The 19,433-nt window shown below is 44.1% G+C and overlaps 2 protein-coding genes across 3 annotated transcripts; both read right to left on the bottom strand.

Moving 5' to 3' along the window:
* Window positions 1–116: 116 nt before the first annotated feature.
* On the bottom strand, window positions 117–13,142 carry inpp5f (inositol polyphosphate-5-phosphatase F). Its single transcript, XM_011602933.2, has 20 exons — window positions 12,549–13,142; window positions 11,358–11,438; window positions 10,831–10,967; window positions 9,950–10,078; window positions 9,667–9,852; window positions 9,501–9,557; window positions 8,974–9,172; window positions 8,619–8,798; window positions 6,747–6,814; window positions 6,520–6,644; window positions 6,340–6,417; window positions 6,082–6,202; window positions 5,171–5,299; window positions 4,876–4,993; window positions 4,598–4,796; window positions 4,340–4,411; window positions 4,198–4,271; window positions 3,888–4,016; window positions 3,711–3,798; window positions 117–3,428 (listed from the first exon to the last, which is right to left on the bottom strand). Exons 1-20 carry the CDS (start codon window positions 12,643–12,645, stop codon window positions 2,279–2,281), a joined length of 3,417 nt encoding a protein of 1,138 aa, XP_011601235.1. The 5' UTR covers window positions 12,646–13,142; the 3' UTR covers window positions 117–2,278.
* Window positions 13,143–13,648: 506 nt separating this feature from the next.
* Window positions 13,649–19,256, bottom strand: bag3 (BCL2 associated athanogene 3). Of its 2 annotated transcripts, XM_029835214.1 has the most exons (5): window positions 18,413–19,256; window positions 16,131–16,466; window positions 15,983–16,036; window positions 15,692–15,892; window positions 13,649–15,574 (listed from the first exon to the last, which is right to left on the bottom strand). In XM_029835214.1, the coding sequence occupies exons 1-5, from the start codon at window positions 18,581–18,583 to the stop codon at window positions 14,825–14,827; spliced, it is 1,512 nt and encodes a 503-aa protein (XP_029691074.1). In that variant the 5' UTR covers window positions 18,584–19,256; the 3' UTR covers window positions 13,649–14,824. The 2 variants fall into 2 exon arrangements, with proteins under 2 accessions (XP_029691074.1, XP_003963772.1); XM_003963723.3 differs by having other exon boundaries at window positions 15,692–16,036; window positions 18,413–19,238.
* Window positions 19,257–19,433: the final 177 nt, after the last annotated feature.

Genomic DNA, 19,433 nt, shown 5'->3' with positions numbered 1-19,433 from the left:
TGTATGTATACATACAGTGGAGGCCAAAATTATTAGAACACTTGTTTTATTGCAGTGTAATATCTACCCAAACAAACTATGTTCAATGCTCGTTGTCAAGTAATACCCAAAGAGGATAAGAATAAATAGGATACTTTAATATACAATCTCAGTACACTGTGAAAAATAATAGTCAGTTTGGTCGTGAGGAGACACAAACACATTTAGACACAATGGTGACGATGCTAGAAAATGTGCTTCGACAGTGCAAATCAAATGTCCCGTCTGCTTCTTTTCACGTCTGTTGTTCAAATGGAAGGTCCACTGTAGACAAATGGGGTGTTGGAATGGAGGAAATTAGCAACTACACGATACAGGATTCAAACACGCCGAAGAAGCTTCTGTGTACAATTTCTAGCCGACACTCCAGCATCGTGATCACTCGGGAATGTTGAGACGGCTCAACTCGCTCCGCTCCAGTGTTTGTGATCTTTGAGGGAACTTTCCGAGACGCCGTTACCCTCCGCGCTAAAACTACTTCAGATTAAAGCTTTGGCAGCACCACTTTATCAGCAGGTTTAATAAATAGATATCCAGCCTCCCATCTCATAAAACGCAACGACGGTCATAAAACAAACGTGTGTCCCACGTCTCCGCTGCTGGTGAATGCAGAAACTAGATAAACGTAACAAAAAATGAGCATTTGACAAGTTTTACCTTGGGATATTTGGAATTGGTTTATAAAAAGATAAAAGTATAAACAAATATGCTCCATAACGGTTAGATTGAGGAGTGAAAAAGAAGGCTTAACTAGGAAAAACGGTCTAATCACGCACAGATTGGTAACAAATAATGAATGTGTATGTGCTGACATACATCCACGCCGCCAGGACAGAAGCAGCTCATCTACACTGGAAATGTACAGTAGGTGAAATATCCCAAGATACAGCTTGATGGAACGGTAACTCTGAACAGTACACACAATGTAACATGGCAGAATTTACTTAAGGTAGATTTTTACCATAAATACCTGATATACATAATCCTACTTTTTATTCCATCTTAAGGCAATTATGTTTTCAGTTAATGGAGTGCATAAAGCGCCAGTGTTGCTAATAAATGGGCAGGTGCAATTGCATATACAGCATCTATATGCTAAAACATGCAGTGTCACTGTACGATGGCGGCAGAGGCCAGAAACAAAGCCTGGTCCTTTCTACGGCCTTCAGCAATCCAGCTGTTCAAATGCAGAAACTGAAACAACTCTAACTAGTCGCTTCCTGGTCAATTATTATTCGCTATGTCACTAATGTGCCTTATTTTTCAGGATATGACACTGATCCCCCTTCCAGCAAGCTAATGCCCAAACCACCAATGCAAATGCCTAAAGGGAAAGCTCTACTTGAGATACAATACTCACTGTACGTATAGACAACCAAGATACTCTTACAAAGGTCATGTGTAGTTAATATCTCTGTAAACTTCAAGGTTCCACTTGACAACATTGACTTTATACAGGATCACTACGTACAGCATCTCATCTGGCTACGCTCCGACAGCTATAAACAGTCCTATTAAACATTGATTTTATCCATTGGGAATCACAAAAAAATAAATCTGGTTGGATTCCTACAACTGTTACAAACTGAAGCTTATCATGAGGTCTATATCACACTCCCCTATAAGTGACCTGCGCATACAGGACGCAAACAGCACAAGATGAAGTCACACTGGGCCGTTCAACATGCAGCTTTGGTCTTGCGTGCCCTCTTTTCCAATCGCCACTATTGACATGACCTTTGCAATCGTCATGTTAACATGCAAAAGCCTGCCGACGGAATCCTAAACACCTTCTTCTATTTTCCTTAAAAGTACCATTTGTATACTTTTTAACTTAGTCACTGCTATTGAGAAACACTGCTGTCAGGAGTCATGGTATAATTTTTGTTATTGTAATTCTGGCATTAAAATAATTAAAGCTCCGTGTCAATCAGTGGGTCTGATTAATGCGAACTTGCTTTACCTCCTCCTCAACATGACCCGGACACTTGCTGTTCTATGAGTAAGGAAATACATGATTTGCATGTAAATATGACCAATAGCATGTTGGACTTCAGAATTTCCACGTTTCCTTCGGGTGTAATCAGCAACACGACCAGCTGAAGCCAGGAGAGAAACGTAAAAGTAGATTTTTTTTCTTCTTTTTTTTTGGCCAAGCAGTGACACTTTTAAGGAGCCATTATTACTGCTACGTCTTCAGGTGATGTGTGACTAAAAAAAAACTGCTACAAGAAAATTGTTAGATCTGAATAATCCTGGTCTGGCACTGGGTAAACATTGCCTTCAGCTCGCGCTCTTGGGTTTCAGTGATGGTGTCTGGCTCCGGGCTCTTCTGTACCTTAGCCACAGCAAAACTGATGCCTTGGGTGAGTCCAGCCTGGGTCAGGTTGGCCACCTGCACCATGGAGCTCTTGATCTTGGCAAATGGAGACACCACCCGGCTACCGTTGCTGTCCGCAGGCGAAGGGCCTAGGCTGCCTTCCATCAGCGAACTCAGGCTCTTTTGAGATCCCCCCGAGGCTGCGGAGCTCGGTTTCTGGACAGAAAGGAGTGTGGAACCGGAGGTAGTGGAATCGACGTCTAGCTGCGAAGGCCTGGGGAGTTGAGCCTCCTGCTGATGCCGCTTCTCACAGTCGTCCGTGTCTGCTGAGCTTTTACTCAGCACGGGTACCAGAGGATTGAGTTGGGGCGCGGCAGAGGGCGGCTGCTCTCCAAACACCTCAACCGGATGGGTCTGCGCATCCTGGACAAACTGGTGGCAGTAGGCCTCGATGGGAGTACCAAAGTCAATCAGGATGGCTTCTTCGGCCAGCGAGGCGGCTCCAGGGGACCCGTCATCATTGCCTTGAGTCGGCTTCTCCTGCTTTCCCTCACAACCGGTGACCCGTATAACGGAGGGGATATTTAGCTCAACGCTGCCGATAGACTGGGAACGGCTGCCGAGTCTGGAGTTTGACGCTACGATGCCGCAGCTGGGCAGCACATAATCTACATTTTCTACGGAACCGGAACACGGATGCTCGGAATCAGAATTGTAGGAGTCAGAGTCAGAAGACATCTCGCGCTCATCGCCGATATCTTTAAGTGCTCCCATGCCTGGGTTGTTGTCTGACGTGTCTAAGCTGCTGTCTGACTTCCACAGTGTGACGTGCATAGTTGGTTTTAGGAAATTGACCTTCACATCAGGCTTTGAGAAGTTGCCCAGTTTTCCGAGAGGTTTGAAGGTGCCCATGTTCACGTTTGTCTTAGTCTGTTTGACTTTCTGATTGAGAGAGGAGAATTTGTTGAGGAGGAAGCTTTTGCCCTGTGCCAGACCAGAGCTGCCCTGGACCTGATCAATTGGTTTGTTCTGGATGCCCATTATGTCTTCATGAGGTTTACTTTGTCGCCTGCAACAGTAAAAACAATGTGAAAAAGCAACCCACTGTAAATGTTCACATCCTTCTACACCAGGGGTGCCCAAATCCACTTCTCAAGGGCAGTTTTGTCCCACCAGGAAGAAAACGCTCCCTCCTGGCAAGACTGAATCCAAGAAGAAAGCTGTCTACCTGATAGGACAGAAAACCCGGGTGGATTGTGGCTCTCAAGGACTGGATTTGGGCACCCGTGATCTACGTATATGGATCAAATGTATGAAGAAAGTTATTATCTTAACACGGAGGAATTTGCACCTTTCTAACTTCTTCTCAACCACAAGCAGATCCAGCCCCATCGCTTGTTTAGTTATGCGTAGCATCTCAGCTATGCACTGCAATGTGTCTGAAACATGCGATAATGTGAGTTATCGACAAAGAAACAAAGAAAAAAAGACAACATCCATAGAATTTTGTTGCACAGTTCTACCAAACCTTTCCCATCATCCTCAGGATTCCGGGTGACTGCTCTCAGAGTGTGGAAGTATCCGCTGGTCTCTCCGTTCCTGTAATGCAACCGCATGCAACAGAATTTTGGCTTTCCAAAGAGAGTTGGTTCCGCTCCTGCAACAAAAACCCAACATGTAACTTCCATTTTCACAGATATGCTGCTTGCGTGAATCATCCTCAGCAGAAGCAATGTTAAAAGGTTGCTGAGAAACTGTTAAGTGCAAGCAAGGGAAGTGTCGGTGACTCAGCGAGTAAAAGCTTCCTCACTTCTGCTAAACTACTTTTAACTTCTTACCGATTTCAATCTTTTCCAAACCTTCCAGGTTGAGGCGCTGATACTGGTTGACTTTATCTGCTTCTTCGTCATAGCTGTAATATAAATGGCGATGTCAAAAAGGACCTTCAGGACATGCCGATGCAGTTTGATTCTGACTTACTAAGCAATGTAATAGGCTTTGTCTGACAGCAGCAACAGCACATCAATGTCTTTGTTGGTGGCATCAATGAGGCTGGTGGGAAAAGGACAAAATTGCCATCAGAATAACACAAACTATAAAGAATGCTCTACATCTCAGTTGAAAATGTGTGTGTGTGTGGAGCCTTTATGAAGGGAATTCTAACAAATATGCACCAAGTATTGTATAACACCCTTAACTTTATTGTAATAAAATCAGACAGGACGCCTAATCACAAACCTCATGTCACAATTGATGAGGGCCCAACCTCCGTGAAACTTCTCATCATCGGGCAGCAAGAGCTGCATGTAGGTCTGCAGCAGGAGGCTGACCTGCTCCTGAGCTCCTCTCTGGCTTTCCTTCTCTTTTTCCTCGTGCTCTTTCTCCTTACTGAATATGGAGTAGAGGTCCTCTGTGACTGGCAGGCCCATCATCAGGTCTGCAGGGGGAGGCAGTAAAATGAAAGGGATTCTCAAGGACTTACAATATGGATCCAGATGAAAGGTGCTATACTGTACCAATAACTGCTTGTCTGTATGCATCTCTGAAGCGGTTCAGATAATAACGGTTGGCTGAGTTCACACCATCCTTCATCACACCAGCCAGTTTCCGCTCCCCCGTCCTGGTGAAATCTCCCTAAAACAGATCAAACCCAATCTATTAAATATATCTCCATTTACTAGAAATGAACATTTCGTAGAAATTTAAATTTGATTTTATCAACCCAAGAGGGAGTTGAGAATTTAGAATTGCTCTTTAATCCAGTAACAAATTAAGCAAATATGAAAGTGTGTACATCGATGCTGATGCTACCTTAAGTGCTGCTGTGCCTGCATACTGTTTACTGATTGTGTCTCCATTGTTGGCCCACATGATCTGATAAATCCTGTAGCATTTGAGAGGCAGAGGCTGCTCTGGAGGCATCACACCCAGTTTCTTCAGCTGCAAGAAGGAAAAGACATGTTGGTCCATGGTGATATTCCATTATTTCACACACCTACCATTTATTATAGGATGGAGGAAAAGGCAAAACAAGTGGAGCACAGTGTAAAACATAGCCTGACATCTTTAGCTACCTCCTGGTTATAGTAGTGTTTTTATACATTTATAAAACTCATCACCACAAACTGAAAGAGATGCAATAACTGAATAGAGCTGCAGCCAATGAAAAGATAAAACAGAGAGAAGATAAATCCGCTCTAACCAGCAAAATGCTAGAGCCAATGTGTCTGGATGGTCCTGTTAAACATGAATCTGCTGACACTTTAAAACTGAAAATATTTATTTTTTATTGGCTGCCAGTGTTTATTATTATTAGTGATTAGCTTTGGTCAGTACTGAACAGACCCCTGTTCGTGTGTGACGTCTAGTTTGTCGTCCAACCTGTTACTTGGCAACTGCAAGTGTCAGTATGTGATGACTCACATTTGTGATGCATGCTAGTTTTAACTCTTTATAGTGCACATTATCTAAAACCACAGAGATTCAATGCAATCTGACTAATTTCAGTTTAAGATAAGTGATAATTCTACAAAATATTAAAACTAGCTAATATCACTTATTTAACATAGACTTCAATCACAATGTTATAAATGTGATTTTTCCTCAACAACATGCAGATTTGTGTCACGACTGAATGTAGCAAAACGGTCAGTGGGAAGTCTTCTAAAAAGCTGTGAATTCGTAATAGCAATAAATATACGCATTACAGGTGAAATTCTTACTTGCTGCTCCATCACTACTCGAGCGATTGCAGCCTGGACCACGTTGGTTCTGTCGAGACAGTCCATGCAGTTGACTCTGAAGATGCCCTCCTGCTTACAGATGACTCCAGCCTGATCCACCCTGTCAGCAGCAGCAGATGGTTTTTAGGGTTATATATTTTAATCTGGTATTATGGAGGATTACAAAAAACAAACTACTTATGTTCGCTGCTACTCTCAAACAAAATTCCAATTACATTTGCTTTAACTGACACTTACCAAGCCCACTTCATGTCAGAGATGATATCCGAGATGGCATCTGTCAGTATTTGAACGTTCTCAAACTTCATACCTCGGCTGAGACACAGAATACAAGAACAAAGAGAATGTAAAGGCCTTCTGACATAAAGCAGACAGACACATTACTAATATATCTGCAGGTATTTTTGCTTTTATTACCAGTGTTCATGGAAGTCAAATGAGACATATGTCAGTTTTGGATTGTTGTAAAGCAGGACTTGCTTCAGATACGCATCGCCGATTATCTTCTCCCGTCCGTTCTGATCAACTAAGTTAATGATAACCTGGAAAAGCCGAGGAGAGCACGACCATCACACTATGTGTTAGATGAGAATCTAGGCAACCATGCAAACGCTATGCTCAAATGTGGAGCCGAGCAAACTCACCAGGGTCTTGTAGAGTTGAATCTGTTGTTCAAAGTGAGCAGAAAAGAAAGGGATGGTCTGCTTCTCTTCTGAAAGGTTTAAATAACAACATCATGCACAAGCTAATTCTGGCCTCCAGTCTTGATGAAAAGCCTTAAAATTCTTCAGAACATTTTTTTGTCATTGCTCATTCTAGACTGTAAATATCTATTTTAGGCTCCACTCGTCTCTATCAAGATGTGTCCTTCCTCTCTCACTCTAGGAGCCGTAAACCAGCTACTCTTCACAACGACAGGTTCACAAACGGAAGGACACCTCATTCAAATGAATGCGCTATACTGATTGCTTTTACTCTCACTTCTGCTGGAACATCAGTTCTCAAGCAGCAGATTAAGTCTGGGACTGCCATGATTTTCATATCAGCTGAAGCGTGTTTCTCATTCTTCATGGTTTCGCCTTCTACCCATAGCGGGGTACAGAATTACAATGTTTTTTGGACACCGTATCATGATAGTTTTGGGTTTTTACATAACCCACACAGCCACCTCTAAGAAGTTTACAACATGATGATAACATGAGCGGTCATGAAAATATCCACTGAAAGCAGGTTTCTAGATTAGCAGGACTGGTTCCGCTGTATTTGGGGCCTGGTTAGTGCTTGGGCGGAAGGATGTCTAGAAATACCAGGATGTCTTGGCAAGGTCCGTTTTTGGCTCCTCACCAGCTCTCCACTGAAGTCCCCCAAGGATCGGGGCTGGGCTGCTGCTCTTTGTCATATACACAACCTTGCTGAGGCCAAGCGTCCTGCCGTGGTTTTTCATACCCCTGCTCTGCAGATGACACCCAGCTGTATCTGTCATTTCCGCTGGATCAACTCTAAATCTCAGAGAAGCTCTCAAACTGTCATGGACACATCCACATGGATACAGGACTACCAACTCCAACTTACCCTTGCTATAATTGAGCTCCTGGTTATCCCCAGCCAACCGATCTGTTCATCACATATTTGACATTAAAATTAAAATTTTGATGATCAACTCTTTCTGCTCATGCAGCCTCAGGCTCAGCTGCTTTGCCTTAACAACTAGAAAAACCAGGCTGTTCCTAACCCAGCAAACCACCCAGGTGCTGCTATAAGCCATGAGGAACTGCTGCGAAAACTACAGCAATACCCTTGTTACAGCTGTACCGATGTGTAAGGTGAAGCTGCTTCAGATGGTCCAGTATGTGGTGGCATGTCTGAGCTTCAACCAACCGAATCGAACCGATACCATCCCACTGCGGTCCTCATTTATGCCAACCTACAGAGCACTAGCTAGATCTGCTCCCTCTTACTTGAAACGCCTTGTTCGGGGGACAACCAGCTCCCTTCACAGTACTTATCTTTCTCCTTCTATCTCATTCCCTCCTGCTTATATCCCTCTCCACTGTCTCTCCATAGCACTAAACTGTTTGTTTGTAGATGCTCTTGTACTGGCATTTTATTTGCAGAGGTCTCCTTTGGTCTCATGACAAGTCACTTTGAGTAAAAGTATCTGCTAAATGATTAAAAAGTAATATCGGTTGACTAAATAACCTGGAATTCTGAAACTGTTATTGTTAGATACAACACAGAAATCTTCTGGCAGTATAAAATGTCATAGCGCTACATTATTTCTGCCATGCCCCACCTTGGTACTAAATCTAAAACAGCTGGATGTGCTGACAGTCAAAAATGTCATTTTCATATGGACAAAACTTTAATTTACTGTTACTTTACATATTAAATGAAAAAAATATCTGAGGAGAAATGTAATCCAAATGGAAACATTTTCACTGAAGTAGGAAGGCAAAAGTCCACCACATGGAAGAGGGGCCTGTAAAAACCTGCACGTCAGATAATGTTGTCCTGACCTTTCTCCAAGCGTGGCCGGGGGTTGTAGCGATATCCAGCCTGGCTCCAGAAGACAGGAACAGAGCCACGAGTCTGCACAAAGGACAGAGTGTGGTTGTGCACGTGGATCAGCTGCTCTGTCTCCACATAGTTAGCCACATGGCCATCAGTGTCCACTCCTCTACGTTTGTACCGCATCCCTGCAGGCAAAGGCGCACAACAGATTATTTGTACCATAGATCACGCCTTGACTTGACACAGACAAAAGCTCAATGGTACACGCCTTCTTCATGTCATGCTGTGAATTAACCCTTATCTGATAGATGTGTATAGGTATAAGCTTTCTCTGAGGTCTGTGCCAGAAAACTGTCTGACCTGCCCGGTGGCGGCTCCGCCTTGAGATCAGGGCCACAGTGAAGCGAGGGTGGATGTCATCGACGCAGGTGACCTCCTGAGGAGGAGTATCGGGGCTGCTCCTGTCCTCCTCAGAGGTCTCATTGTAGTTCACCACCAGTTCTTCTACCTGCACAAAGCCCTGGATGATCGGAATCACCCAAAAGTCTGCCTCTGGCACCTGGACAGTTCAAAAAGTGAGGAAAGATCCAAACATGGTCATTATTTTTTACTGTGCTGGTTGTTGTGGGAATTAGAAACTAGAACCTGGCTCAAGACATCTTTTCTTGTTTCAATGAATTCATTTTTATTTATTTTTTTCTCACAGCTTTATTTCTGCCTTTATTGCGAATAAAACAACTTGAGACTGTGTATTCTTATTATATATTAAAATGATTGGTAACTGTATTAGAAACAAATCACAGCATATATGATGCACATTATATAATTAACATATATTATGGCCTGTTGTGATCAGCAATGCCTAAAAACATGAGAGAAATATTTACCTTCAGGTCTATGATGTCTTGGATCATGTGTTTATTCCAGAAGAAGCGATCATCCACCTTTTACACATCAGAAATATTAGAATTATGATATATCATATATCAGGTTTAGAACAGAATTATAAGATTCCTTTTTGTGCATTTAGAAATAATGTGTTCCTGCACAAACCTGTTTCCAGAGCGGAACATTGGATTTATCCTGGTCTCCCTGGCGCTGTACACTGTTGGTCAGATCATAAGTCATGCTGTAGTAGAAAGAGTCGGAGTCCATGAAGACTTTGTACAGCTCATCCAGGAGCCGCCTCTCCAGACGTTCTTTCTCTTTGTTTTCTTTGACCTGGAAGGCAGGTGAATACTGCGCCGGAGGGAGAGAAAAGATCCATTGAGGGAAACTAAAGGAAACTTTGAAGTGCACGATACAGAAAGGCTCATGTATTGTTTGCACAAAGTACCTTTTTCTTGATGGGCACTGCCACGTTGGATTTGATCTGGCTGAACGTCTTCATCAAGAACTTTGACTCGTCTGGAGATTGAACCAGTTTCTCTGCTTTGTCGATTCCAAAGTGATGCTTCTTGCAAAGCTAAAAGAGAAGATCTATTAAATATATAAACTGGAAATGTCACTAAGGTGACACTCATAGCTTTGCCAGATTTTGGCATTTTCTTGAAATTGAATATATTTTGTCAATTTTTCTACCTACAACAAACTACCAAAACCACTACAAATTAGGGCTGAGACTTTACTGTTTTAAGATTAATTAATTACAGGAAATTCATTGTGTCAAAAAAATGAATAAAATTCCTTTCACGACTCTAATGCCGATGTGCGATTAAAATGGGATTCATTGAGATGAATTACGACGCCTGTAATTAATTAGATTTTTTTTTAATTGTGTCCCAGCACTATCACACTACAGCTATGTGATTTCTACAAAGGAGAAACAATCTAACTCTCAATGCCTAAGCTAGGATTGAGAGTGGAAGCTACTAGCCTATCCAGGAACGCTCAGAAACCTCTAAAATTACTCACTTGAAAATATTCTGTCTCGCCGTCCGCGGCGTTCCCCTGAAAGACTAAAATCTTAGGAATATCTAACTTTCAAATAGGATTCACAAGTTTTCCCCCTTTCAAATGGGTGAGTTAAAATAAGTGTGATTTTTTTATTACAATAGAAAAAGCATAGTTTATTTTGCACCTTGCTCATCCACGCAGCTTAATCGAACACCTACTCATGGGGAGTATTTTTGGGTACAGAATAACGTGCTTTGGTTAAAAGGGTTAATACTAAAATCAGCCCTGCTCCTCTCATTACATTATCATTGTGATACACACCTCCAGCTCCAGTTCTTGAGGCTCTTCATCAGACAGAGGGATGACAGCTATTTTGGTGATCTTGTAGACTTTGTGGTTGCCTGGTAAATGTCCCACGAGTGCTTTCTGGCGGATTAAGATAAGGCCAAGAGGAAGATCTGCCAAGAGCAGTGAGATTGAAAGATGCGTCACGGGTACAGACTTCCTCACAGTCTGAAAGGTGTGAAGAAAGCAGCTGCAGCAAGCGTGAAACTTTTTTTCCCACAATGTAACACAACACAGCCAATGAACCATGTTAAAATAGTCTTTCAAATCACAATTTTAACTGTATTTTTGCACTTATTATTGGGGATAATGTTAAGTTTTCTTGCACTTTTCCCACCCCAAAATCAGTCATATGCAGATGTGATCACTTTCATCACTCGGTCTTTCCTGCCACCCCACTCCTCTTCTACACAGACACATTTTTTCACACCTTTCTTTGATCCCACAGCACAATTTCCAACCCCCCCAACACAAATACATGTGCGCTTTGTGGAAAACCTTACCTGTGTGAAGCTGTATCTTTCCAATCACACCTTCAACCAAACCCAAACACACTGGATTCCATGCTAACAACAGGTCAGTTGCTGGAGAGAGAACATAAAAAACATGATAACAGAGCAGTAAGTCACTGTGGAGGTGTTTTAGTCAAGACAATATTTAGTATTTAACACTACATGTGCAGTTAAGTGGAGACACAAGCTTTTAAACAAAGTGGAAAGTATGTATAGTCGTCGTTACTACCAACACTGGTCGCCTCTGCAGTCAGTTATGACAAATCAAAATACTTTGCACTGGTGAAAGAGTAAACATCACAGTGTGGAAAATTAGAAGAATGTGAAGAAGGGTGAGACCAAGGGTGGAAAACATCCACAGCGGCAGCTTCATACAATGACTCTTCCTGTCCTACTGGAAGGAGTATTTTATGTAGCTCTGTAAGCCAAGAAAGGCCTCACATATCAGTAAAGATAGCGTATAAGAAATATAAGAATACTTCACTCAGAATTTGCAGCAACATATAAACGCTTCCCTCCAGGTCTAAGAGGGAAGTGGAAATACAGGAGTGGAACCCCCTTTTTTCCAATTAAATAATGAAAGAGCAGTGCAACTAAAAACCTGTTCGGCATGGCTGCACAGCCACAGGGCTTCGGTGCATGCAGGACTAATGCAAACACCTTACAGCTGACTCAAGAGCTGCTTTCGGCCAATTCTTCTCTATGATGCAGGCAGCGTCCACAGATTCTGCAGTGTGATTCAAGTGGCTCACTTGACACATCTTCCTGACTCAACCTGAGATCTTCTGCCTCTCCTTACACGACCAGCGCCTCACAAAATGACTTACAACACAGCGAATAAAAGCCAAATCCTCTTGACTTTTCCTGCTTTCCCGTTTTACAGCCTGGGAAAAGGAGAGTACTGGCATAACTTTTGGCGTGTGTTTGGGGTGTTGGCACTCCCAGAATTAATGTCAGAACCTTCAACACGACAGCGTTTAATACACCACTTATTCAAGTTGTTATTACCGGACGAGTTTGTGTAGTTACGACAAACGTGGATTTAACCCCCTAATACATGGTGACAAAAAAAACCCCAACATAGTCAAGAGTAAAAGAGGTTGTTTTACTGTTGTGTTTGGGTTTTTTTTAAAAGATACTTTGATACCTGCGGCGGCAGCTGTGTGAACTGTCACTACGTACCAGGTCTGACGGTCATGGAACCGTCTTTACGGTTGCACCACAAAGCGCGGTCCCCGCTCTGGAGAATGTACTCGTCCTTTGATTGAAAAAGCTCCATGAAGCTCCTTTAGGTTACACGCAAGTCTGTAGCTCACTGGCTTGACAGAAAGGTAAAGGTAATAATACGCTCCCTCGCCCGAAAGGTTGACGCTAGCCACAACCCGACCGGCTAGCCACAGTCAGCGCGCACACTGTCGGTCGGTGTGCTACAGTAGCTAGCTAGCTAGCTGGATGGCTAGCAGCAGCCGCAGCTGGAGGGATGTCGAATTTGTTTATTCCATTTCTTCGCATGGTGGTGATCAAATTGCGACTATGTCGGAAAGCCATGAATCCCAGCCATGGCAGTCTGTAGTCACGCCGTAGGGAGGAAAAGCAAATTCACCCCAATGGAAAACCAAGAGGGATTGTCGGCAGCGGCTGTGTGCGGATCTGGACGTAACGTGACAGTTTCCTGCTCCAAACAATAACACGTGACCAGTTCCGTGACCACAGGTAGGACCTGAAACCTCACCTGACCTGGACGGCTCACGCTCTCTAATTACACTCAATTATTACTTCCTTAAACTATTTCAAGTTTTTTTTTCACTTCCTTATAACACACACACAGCAATTAAAAGATAATGACACTTTACACAAGGGCTTTCCTTCAGAAAATAGCTTTAAATCCACCTTCAACTATATCACAAGTGATCTCCATATGGGTGGAGGTAGTTTGTTATTCCTTTTGTAAAAGTGTGTGTTTTGTTTCCTCATTTTCATGTTGCAGTACGGTTAAATGGGTGGGGAGGTAAAAATGTTCTAAGCAAATATTATGACTCAGCCTTGGTGATCTCAGAGATGTACTGACTGGAGTCGCCATTAAAAACGCTTAAACGAGAAGCAAGTCTTAATGTAGTCTGCCCATAATATATACTGGATGTATATATTCAAATGTGGAGCCCACACAACCATACATACATTATTCAGAAAAGGGATACGGTTGCACTTCAGCTCATTGCATCTATACACGAACTGCATTCTTTAATACGACAACAACAAAAAAACACATATACAAGCTGGCATTGTGTCAAGTTAATTTATTTTCAACCATACCAAGACACCACAATGTACTTTTGACAAGCCAAGACCTTGCAAATCAACTGTGATCAACATTATGTCACAGCCCAGAACTAGTGGAGATGTTAGACAGTGTCAGACAGCATGTGGTCACATTACACTGACAACTTTTTTAACACTTGAAATTCTCACATTTAGAACTTCGAAAACAGAACGCCATGTGCTTGTCCATTATCAGTTGGAGTGAGGTGTTTTCTCATATATTTAAGGCTTTCAGTCCCTTCGTCTGTTTGGATAATTACAAGTTGAGTGTTTTGTTATAAGAACATTCTGACGGGTCAAAACAAGGAACCGAACCTCGTTAGTACCCGAGTGCCGATTGTCTTACATCACGAGTAAGATGCACTTCATAACTTCAATCTGTAATTACACATTCATAAAAGTACCAAAATACAATATAATCATATAAATACTGATAAATGTTTTCTTCACACATCAGTTAAACCAATGCACATAGTAACACTCAAACATGTCAGTCAAATCTTATCTCAAATGAAGTGCTGCTGCTCTTTCAGCCCGACACATTTAATTGACGTCAAAGTGCAAAGACGGCAAAACCGGTAATGCGTCAAAAAGCAGCATCTAATAAAAATATTCACTGTGTTGTGCGACAACGCAGCGCCGACGGGGCTGCTCGTCTACAGAGGAGGAGAAATGCTTTAACCGTTGACTGAGTTTTGCCTTAAAGCCTTGGTGATTGCGCTCAGGTACTAACTGATGTGCTGGGTGTATGAAGAAAAGCTTCATATTAGATCAAGACAAAAGGCAACGACACAACATTCCTTAAGAAAATACGTTTCTTCCATTTATTGGTAAAGGCCTCTTTTTCAAACTGTGACTAAAAATCGCTGGCGACACGTTGATGGCGACAGCGGTGTTATTTTGGAGACATCGGCACAACATAGAAGGCAACAACATTGGCTTTAAAAATAGGATTGCACTAGGCTACCATCAAATATGTGCTTAATGGCAGAAAAATACCAACACTTTGAATCAAGGCATGCAAATCTCACAAATGCTGTAGAAAGCAGGGGAGATATCCGGAGAATCTTTAAAAAAAAAAAAAAATCATATATACGGTGCTTATCTTTCTCTCATCTCACGAGTGAAGCGTGTCCTCACTATGAGAGTTCCTTTCCCTGCTCAACGTTCTCACTGGTGAACATACTGGGCTCTCCCTGCGACGCCACGCTGTCGTCCTCCATCGCGGTCACACTGGCAGGCCTGGCTGGCTGCTCCTCCAGTTGTTCCAGTTCTTCCAGTATGGTCTGAACACGACGGACCCCGTCTCTTCTCGCCTGCCGCACGTCTGCGCGACCCTCCGGGTCGACCGAGTCCAGTGCCAGGAGCTCTTTGGTCAGCAGCTCCTCGAGTAACAAGTATTTCTTATCATTCTTCTTCCCTTCAAAACATTTGACCTCCTGCTCCAGTTTAGCCACTCTCTCCACTATTTGCTGCACTTTAGCCAAACCTGGGTGGACGGGACACTGCGCGGCTGCTTCAGCCTCTACCTTCACAGGCGGCAGCTCTGAGGGGGCAGTGGTTCTGTCCAAGGACTCTTGTTTTGGAGGTATTTGAACTGTGATGTCTGCAGTGTGTTGCTGTGGTTGCTCTGGTTTCTGTTGCTGCTGCGACTGCACGGACTGTTCGGGGTGGTGAGGTTGCTGCGCTGTCTGAGGTGGTGCCTGCTGGAACTGCTGAGGTTGTTGAGGTGGAGTCTGTTGGAGCTGTTGAGGTTGTTGAGGTTTTAGGACATCAGCCTCTGGGTGTTGTGGCCGGGGCAGCGGTATGGCCTCTGCTTTCTGCTGAGTGCTCTGATGCTCTTGCTCGGGTTTCTGGGGCAGGTCTCTTGTGATTATGTGGTGCTGAGCCTTGGAAATTGGAAATAAAAGAATCATTAGGATTCGTCACAGCCTAGAGCAAATGAAATGGATGTTCAAATCTATTATTATGAGCTGGAGAAAACCAGCTGTAAACACTAAATCTACCTGTGGTCTCTCTCCCACCAGCTGTGTTATAATAGGTGACTGGCTTCTAATGTGAGGTGGGAGGTGGATAGAATCACGGTGCTGGGGGATCAGGATCGGAGAAGCTCTTTCTCGGGGAGTCGCCATGGCTGCAGGGTAGCCAGGCCAGTCGTCCGTCTGAATGCGGTGGAAGGGCTGCTGGTGTTCTGAGTAGGGGACGCGCTGGGAGTAGACGGCTGGGTTAGTCTGAGGTTGTGTTTGTGTTGGGCCTCCTCCACCCTCATGGATCACTGGGATAGATATGTAACCTGCCTGGAGACCTGTGCTGCTGGGTCTTGGAGGTTGGTGTTGTGGGATAGTGTAAACCTTAAAAATAGACATTCATAATTTAAGAGAAATCGTAAAACTGTCAAAAATGCTGCATAATCAGGAGGTTTTTCCTTGTTTTATTAAATCTCACCTCTGATGTTTGCGGACTGGGTGAGCTGGCCTTTCCAGGCTCAGGAGAGCAGCTGTCTGAGGGTCCGTGCAAAGGTGATCTTGGCCTGCAGTGGCGCCCTGGCGTGGGGGAGGCCGCCCGCCCATCTGTCCGGATATTCTGTGCTGTGCTGGGCTGGATGTAGGAATAACACGGATGCTGTTGCTGCCTCAGCTCGGCACCCTCGTGGAAGACTGGGATAGGGACGTAACCTGGGCGAAGGATGGGGTGCTTCATCTCCCTCACAAAGGTCTTCTGAGTCTCCTGAGGGCTTGGTTCTGGTGGTATGTTGGGTCCATTCGCTGACACTTCCCTGACCTGAAACACAGCCCAGACATGACAAATTGAAGTTAGAAAAGTAAAATGCTAAATGGCTTCGTCAAAACTATTTGTAAAGGATTTTTCTGGACATAAGAGAGATTAATTAACACTATAATAAATCAATGACATTCTGGAGGAAGGTGCCGTAACATCCACCTGGGCTTTGTATATTTTATTCAGAGTTTTGATCAGCTAGGAAGCTTCAGCGTTACAGGTAACAGTAATGTATAGTTGCTAGAGTTGCTAACAGTCATAGGCTAATACCTCGCAAATATATGGAGCTGCCACAAAGGAGTCATGGACAGTAGTTAATAAGTAGGCTCGTTGATCGAAGGAACTGTCTTGTCTCGTCTTCCACTTCATCCATTTCAGGGTCATTGGGAAGGTACACAAAAGGCAGGTCCACCCCTGGATGAGTTGCCAGTTCATCGCAGGGCCCTATGTGAGTGTTTATGGGTTCGGTGCCTTGCTCAAGAGTACCTGGGCAATGCTCTGAAGGTGTTCTAGCGCCTTCCCCTACTATTAGAACATATTGCATGTCTGTGGTGATAGCTCAGTCTGTTTTAATCCTTTAAGGAACAAGGGTCGTGGTCCTTGAGGTCACCCCCCTCACCCTCACCCCCAACAGTGGAGGGAGAATCCCAGCGACGTTGGGCTTTCGTACCCTGGCTGTTTCTTTACAATTTTAAAACTTGGGACCAATCCAATCAACATGGGAGTAGTTGGCATCCTCATGTCCAAATCAACATTTTTCCTGGATGTGATGAGCTGCCAAACTGCTTTCAAAAGCCAAATGTTTTATTGAGAGACAACTGCAGCGGTTAGGGGTTAAGACGTGACATTTCCAGGAAATCAAAGATAGCACCACTCTGTGTACTCTCCCTTATTTGATATTTCCCTCCACAATGTGATCATAAACAGACGTGTCTGATTCCTCCCGGGCAGCAGATTGGCACAACACTGACAAAGAGGAAAATCATTTAACTCTGTCTTAAGTGGCTTTAAATAACTGCTCAAATACCTATGATAAAGAGCACATTCCTGTTATTAGTGTCACTCCTGCCAGCCGAGCAACAGGTCACAGTTAAGCACCTTGGCCTTTAAATATGACAACAGTCTCTAAACTTTCACCTCCAGTAACTCTCTGTACAATAATGTGTAAACCTCCGACTCTTCCCGAGGAAGACAAAAGTTATGAAATAGCTGTGAACGACCCTTTGCCCTCTGCCCAATCAGCATGTGACACTGCACACCGCCAGCACCGTTGCACCAATTTTATCCCCTGACAGCTGTGTCTTTTCTAGCAGATTCTTCGGCTCCCTAACTTTGGACAACAGCGTCTGTCTGCGAGACGAAAGATTACCAACTGGCAGCCCGTGAGGCTCACCCAACCCACGGCTTTTCTTTTTTTTTTCTCCCCCTCTGCAGACCTGCGTGTTTTCCACCGCAAATACAGCCGTCCATGCGTCGACGCGCCTGTGCCACACGGGCCGAGGGAGGCAGCGTCAGCCTCGGTCCTTGTAAGGGAAAAAAGTTTAATATAAGCCGGAGGTCGCAATGTTTTCCACCACGAAGGAGACCTTGTTGACACGCTGGAAGCTGATCATAGGTAGTTTTGCTTGCAGCCGAGTCTGTGCGTCATCGGGTAATAATAGAGTCAGATCATGGCACGGGAATATAACAGGGTTGATCAAGCGTTATTACGGGCGTATGAGCTGTCCGTGAGGGGGAGGCGACGGTCCTCGGCGGGGCCTGTCTGCTATAATGTGACGCTATAACGTGACTATAACAGTATCTGTTTCTTTCAGGGGGTATCGGCCTAACAGCCAAATCTGATCCCTCCAACCGGATCGATACATATCGGAGTGCAATTGGTATTTCCAGAGTTGCGCAGCGGTTGCCGTCGTGCGCCCCCGCCGCCAACTTTGTCCGCCAGCTCTTACCTTGATCGTGTCGTGTCTCGGGTCGTTCCAGGTGGTCGTGCGGTTGTTGTGATCCACGAAGAAGGGCCACCCGGTCTGCGGGTCGATTTTGACCTCCCAGCCGAGCGGGAGAGGAACGTTGTCGTTGTTGGCCATCGTCACTATCGGCGGCTGCGTCTTCAGGCCGTTCATGCTGCTGCTGCTGCCGACTACTGAAACATTTTATACGGGCGACGGACGCTTTAAAGATGCCTTCAAGTGACGTGGAAAGTGGGCTGGAAGTTTCTCGAAATAGCCGGGTTAATGTTGGGGCGGACGGCGGTGGATATGCGGAACGAGTTCCCAAACCTGTTAAGCAGTCGAAACCCCTTTCCCCCCTCCCACGCACGCACGCACGCGCGTGCACCCCTCCTCCTTTCAACATAATAGCTTGGATTTCAGTATTAACATATTTCCCCCACAGGACCCTGGTCAGGGTTTAATCTTTGCTGCAGCTGTGGACAAAGTCCCCGCTTTGATCGCCGGTCGTCAGAGCTTGTTAACTTGGAAAGAGTGAGGTTGACCCCCCCCCCCCCCGCTGCGCCCCCGTCCTGAGGACAATCCCAAGGAAATCCCGACATTCTTACTAAAGTCTCCTAAATTGTTGCTGAACGGCCACTTGTGAACCGTCTGGTGTTGCTCTTGTTTTGGTTGTTATGCAACGCTGGTGGTGTGATATCATGTGGGAATAATTATTTCCCTAATATCCCAGAGTCATACCAGACATAAAAAATGAATAAAATCATTATTCGATTTCTTTGCTGCTTAAACACTGAACATTGAGCAACAATCGGCAACAATTTAGTTCTGAAGGAAATAAACGTTCCCAATTGATAACAACATATGTACAATTATTTAGAATACATGTGTTTTGATAAAAGGGACACAATTGCCAACTACATCTGATGGATGTTATAATTTTTAGTGACTTTTTTCTTCAAGGGCATTAGGATAAAATACATTGATCACATTAAGTTGTGTCAACGTTAATGATATTTTTTTT

Source organism: Takifugu rubripes, chromosome 4 (genome assembly GCF_901000725.2).
Source record: "Takifugu rubripes chromosome 4, fTakRub1.2, whole genome shotgun sequence".
Lineage (NCBI taxonomy): Eukaryota > Metazoa > Chordata > Actinopteri > Tetraodontiformes > Tetraodontidae > Takifugu > Takifugu rubripes.
Note: the sequence above shows the minus strand (reverse complement) of the source record. Positions and strands in the feature narration are given on the sequence as shown.

Bases quoted from the DNA above. Each gene is read 5' to 3' on its own strand.
- inpp5f (XM_011602933.2), bottom strand. From the start codon at position 12,645: ATGGAGCTTTTTCAATCAAAGGACGAGTACATTCTCCAGAGCGGGGAC. The intron at 6,203-6,339 runs GTAAGTGTCAGT...TGCTGCTGACAG, and splicing joins TCTGACATGAAGTGGGCTTG to GGTGGATCAGGCTGGAGTCA. The intron at 4,272-4,339 runs GTAAGTCAGAAT...TTTATATTACAG, and splicing joins AAAGCCTATTACATTGCTTA to CTATGACGAAGAAGCAGATA.
- bag3 (XM_003963723.3), bottom strand. From the start codon at position 18,583: ATGAACGGCCTGAAGACGCAGCCGCCGATAGTGACGATGGCCAACAAC. The intron at 16,467-18,412 runs GTAAGAGCTGGC...GCTGTGTTTCAG, and splicing joins CGAGACACGACACGATCAAG to GTCAGGGAAGTGTCAGCGAA. The intron at 15,575-15,691 runs GTAGATTTAGTG...CCAATTTCCAAG, and splicing joins TGGTGGGAGAGAGACCACAG to GCTCAGCACCACATAATCAC.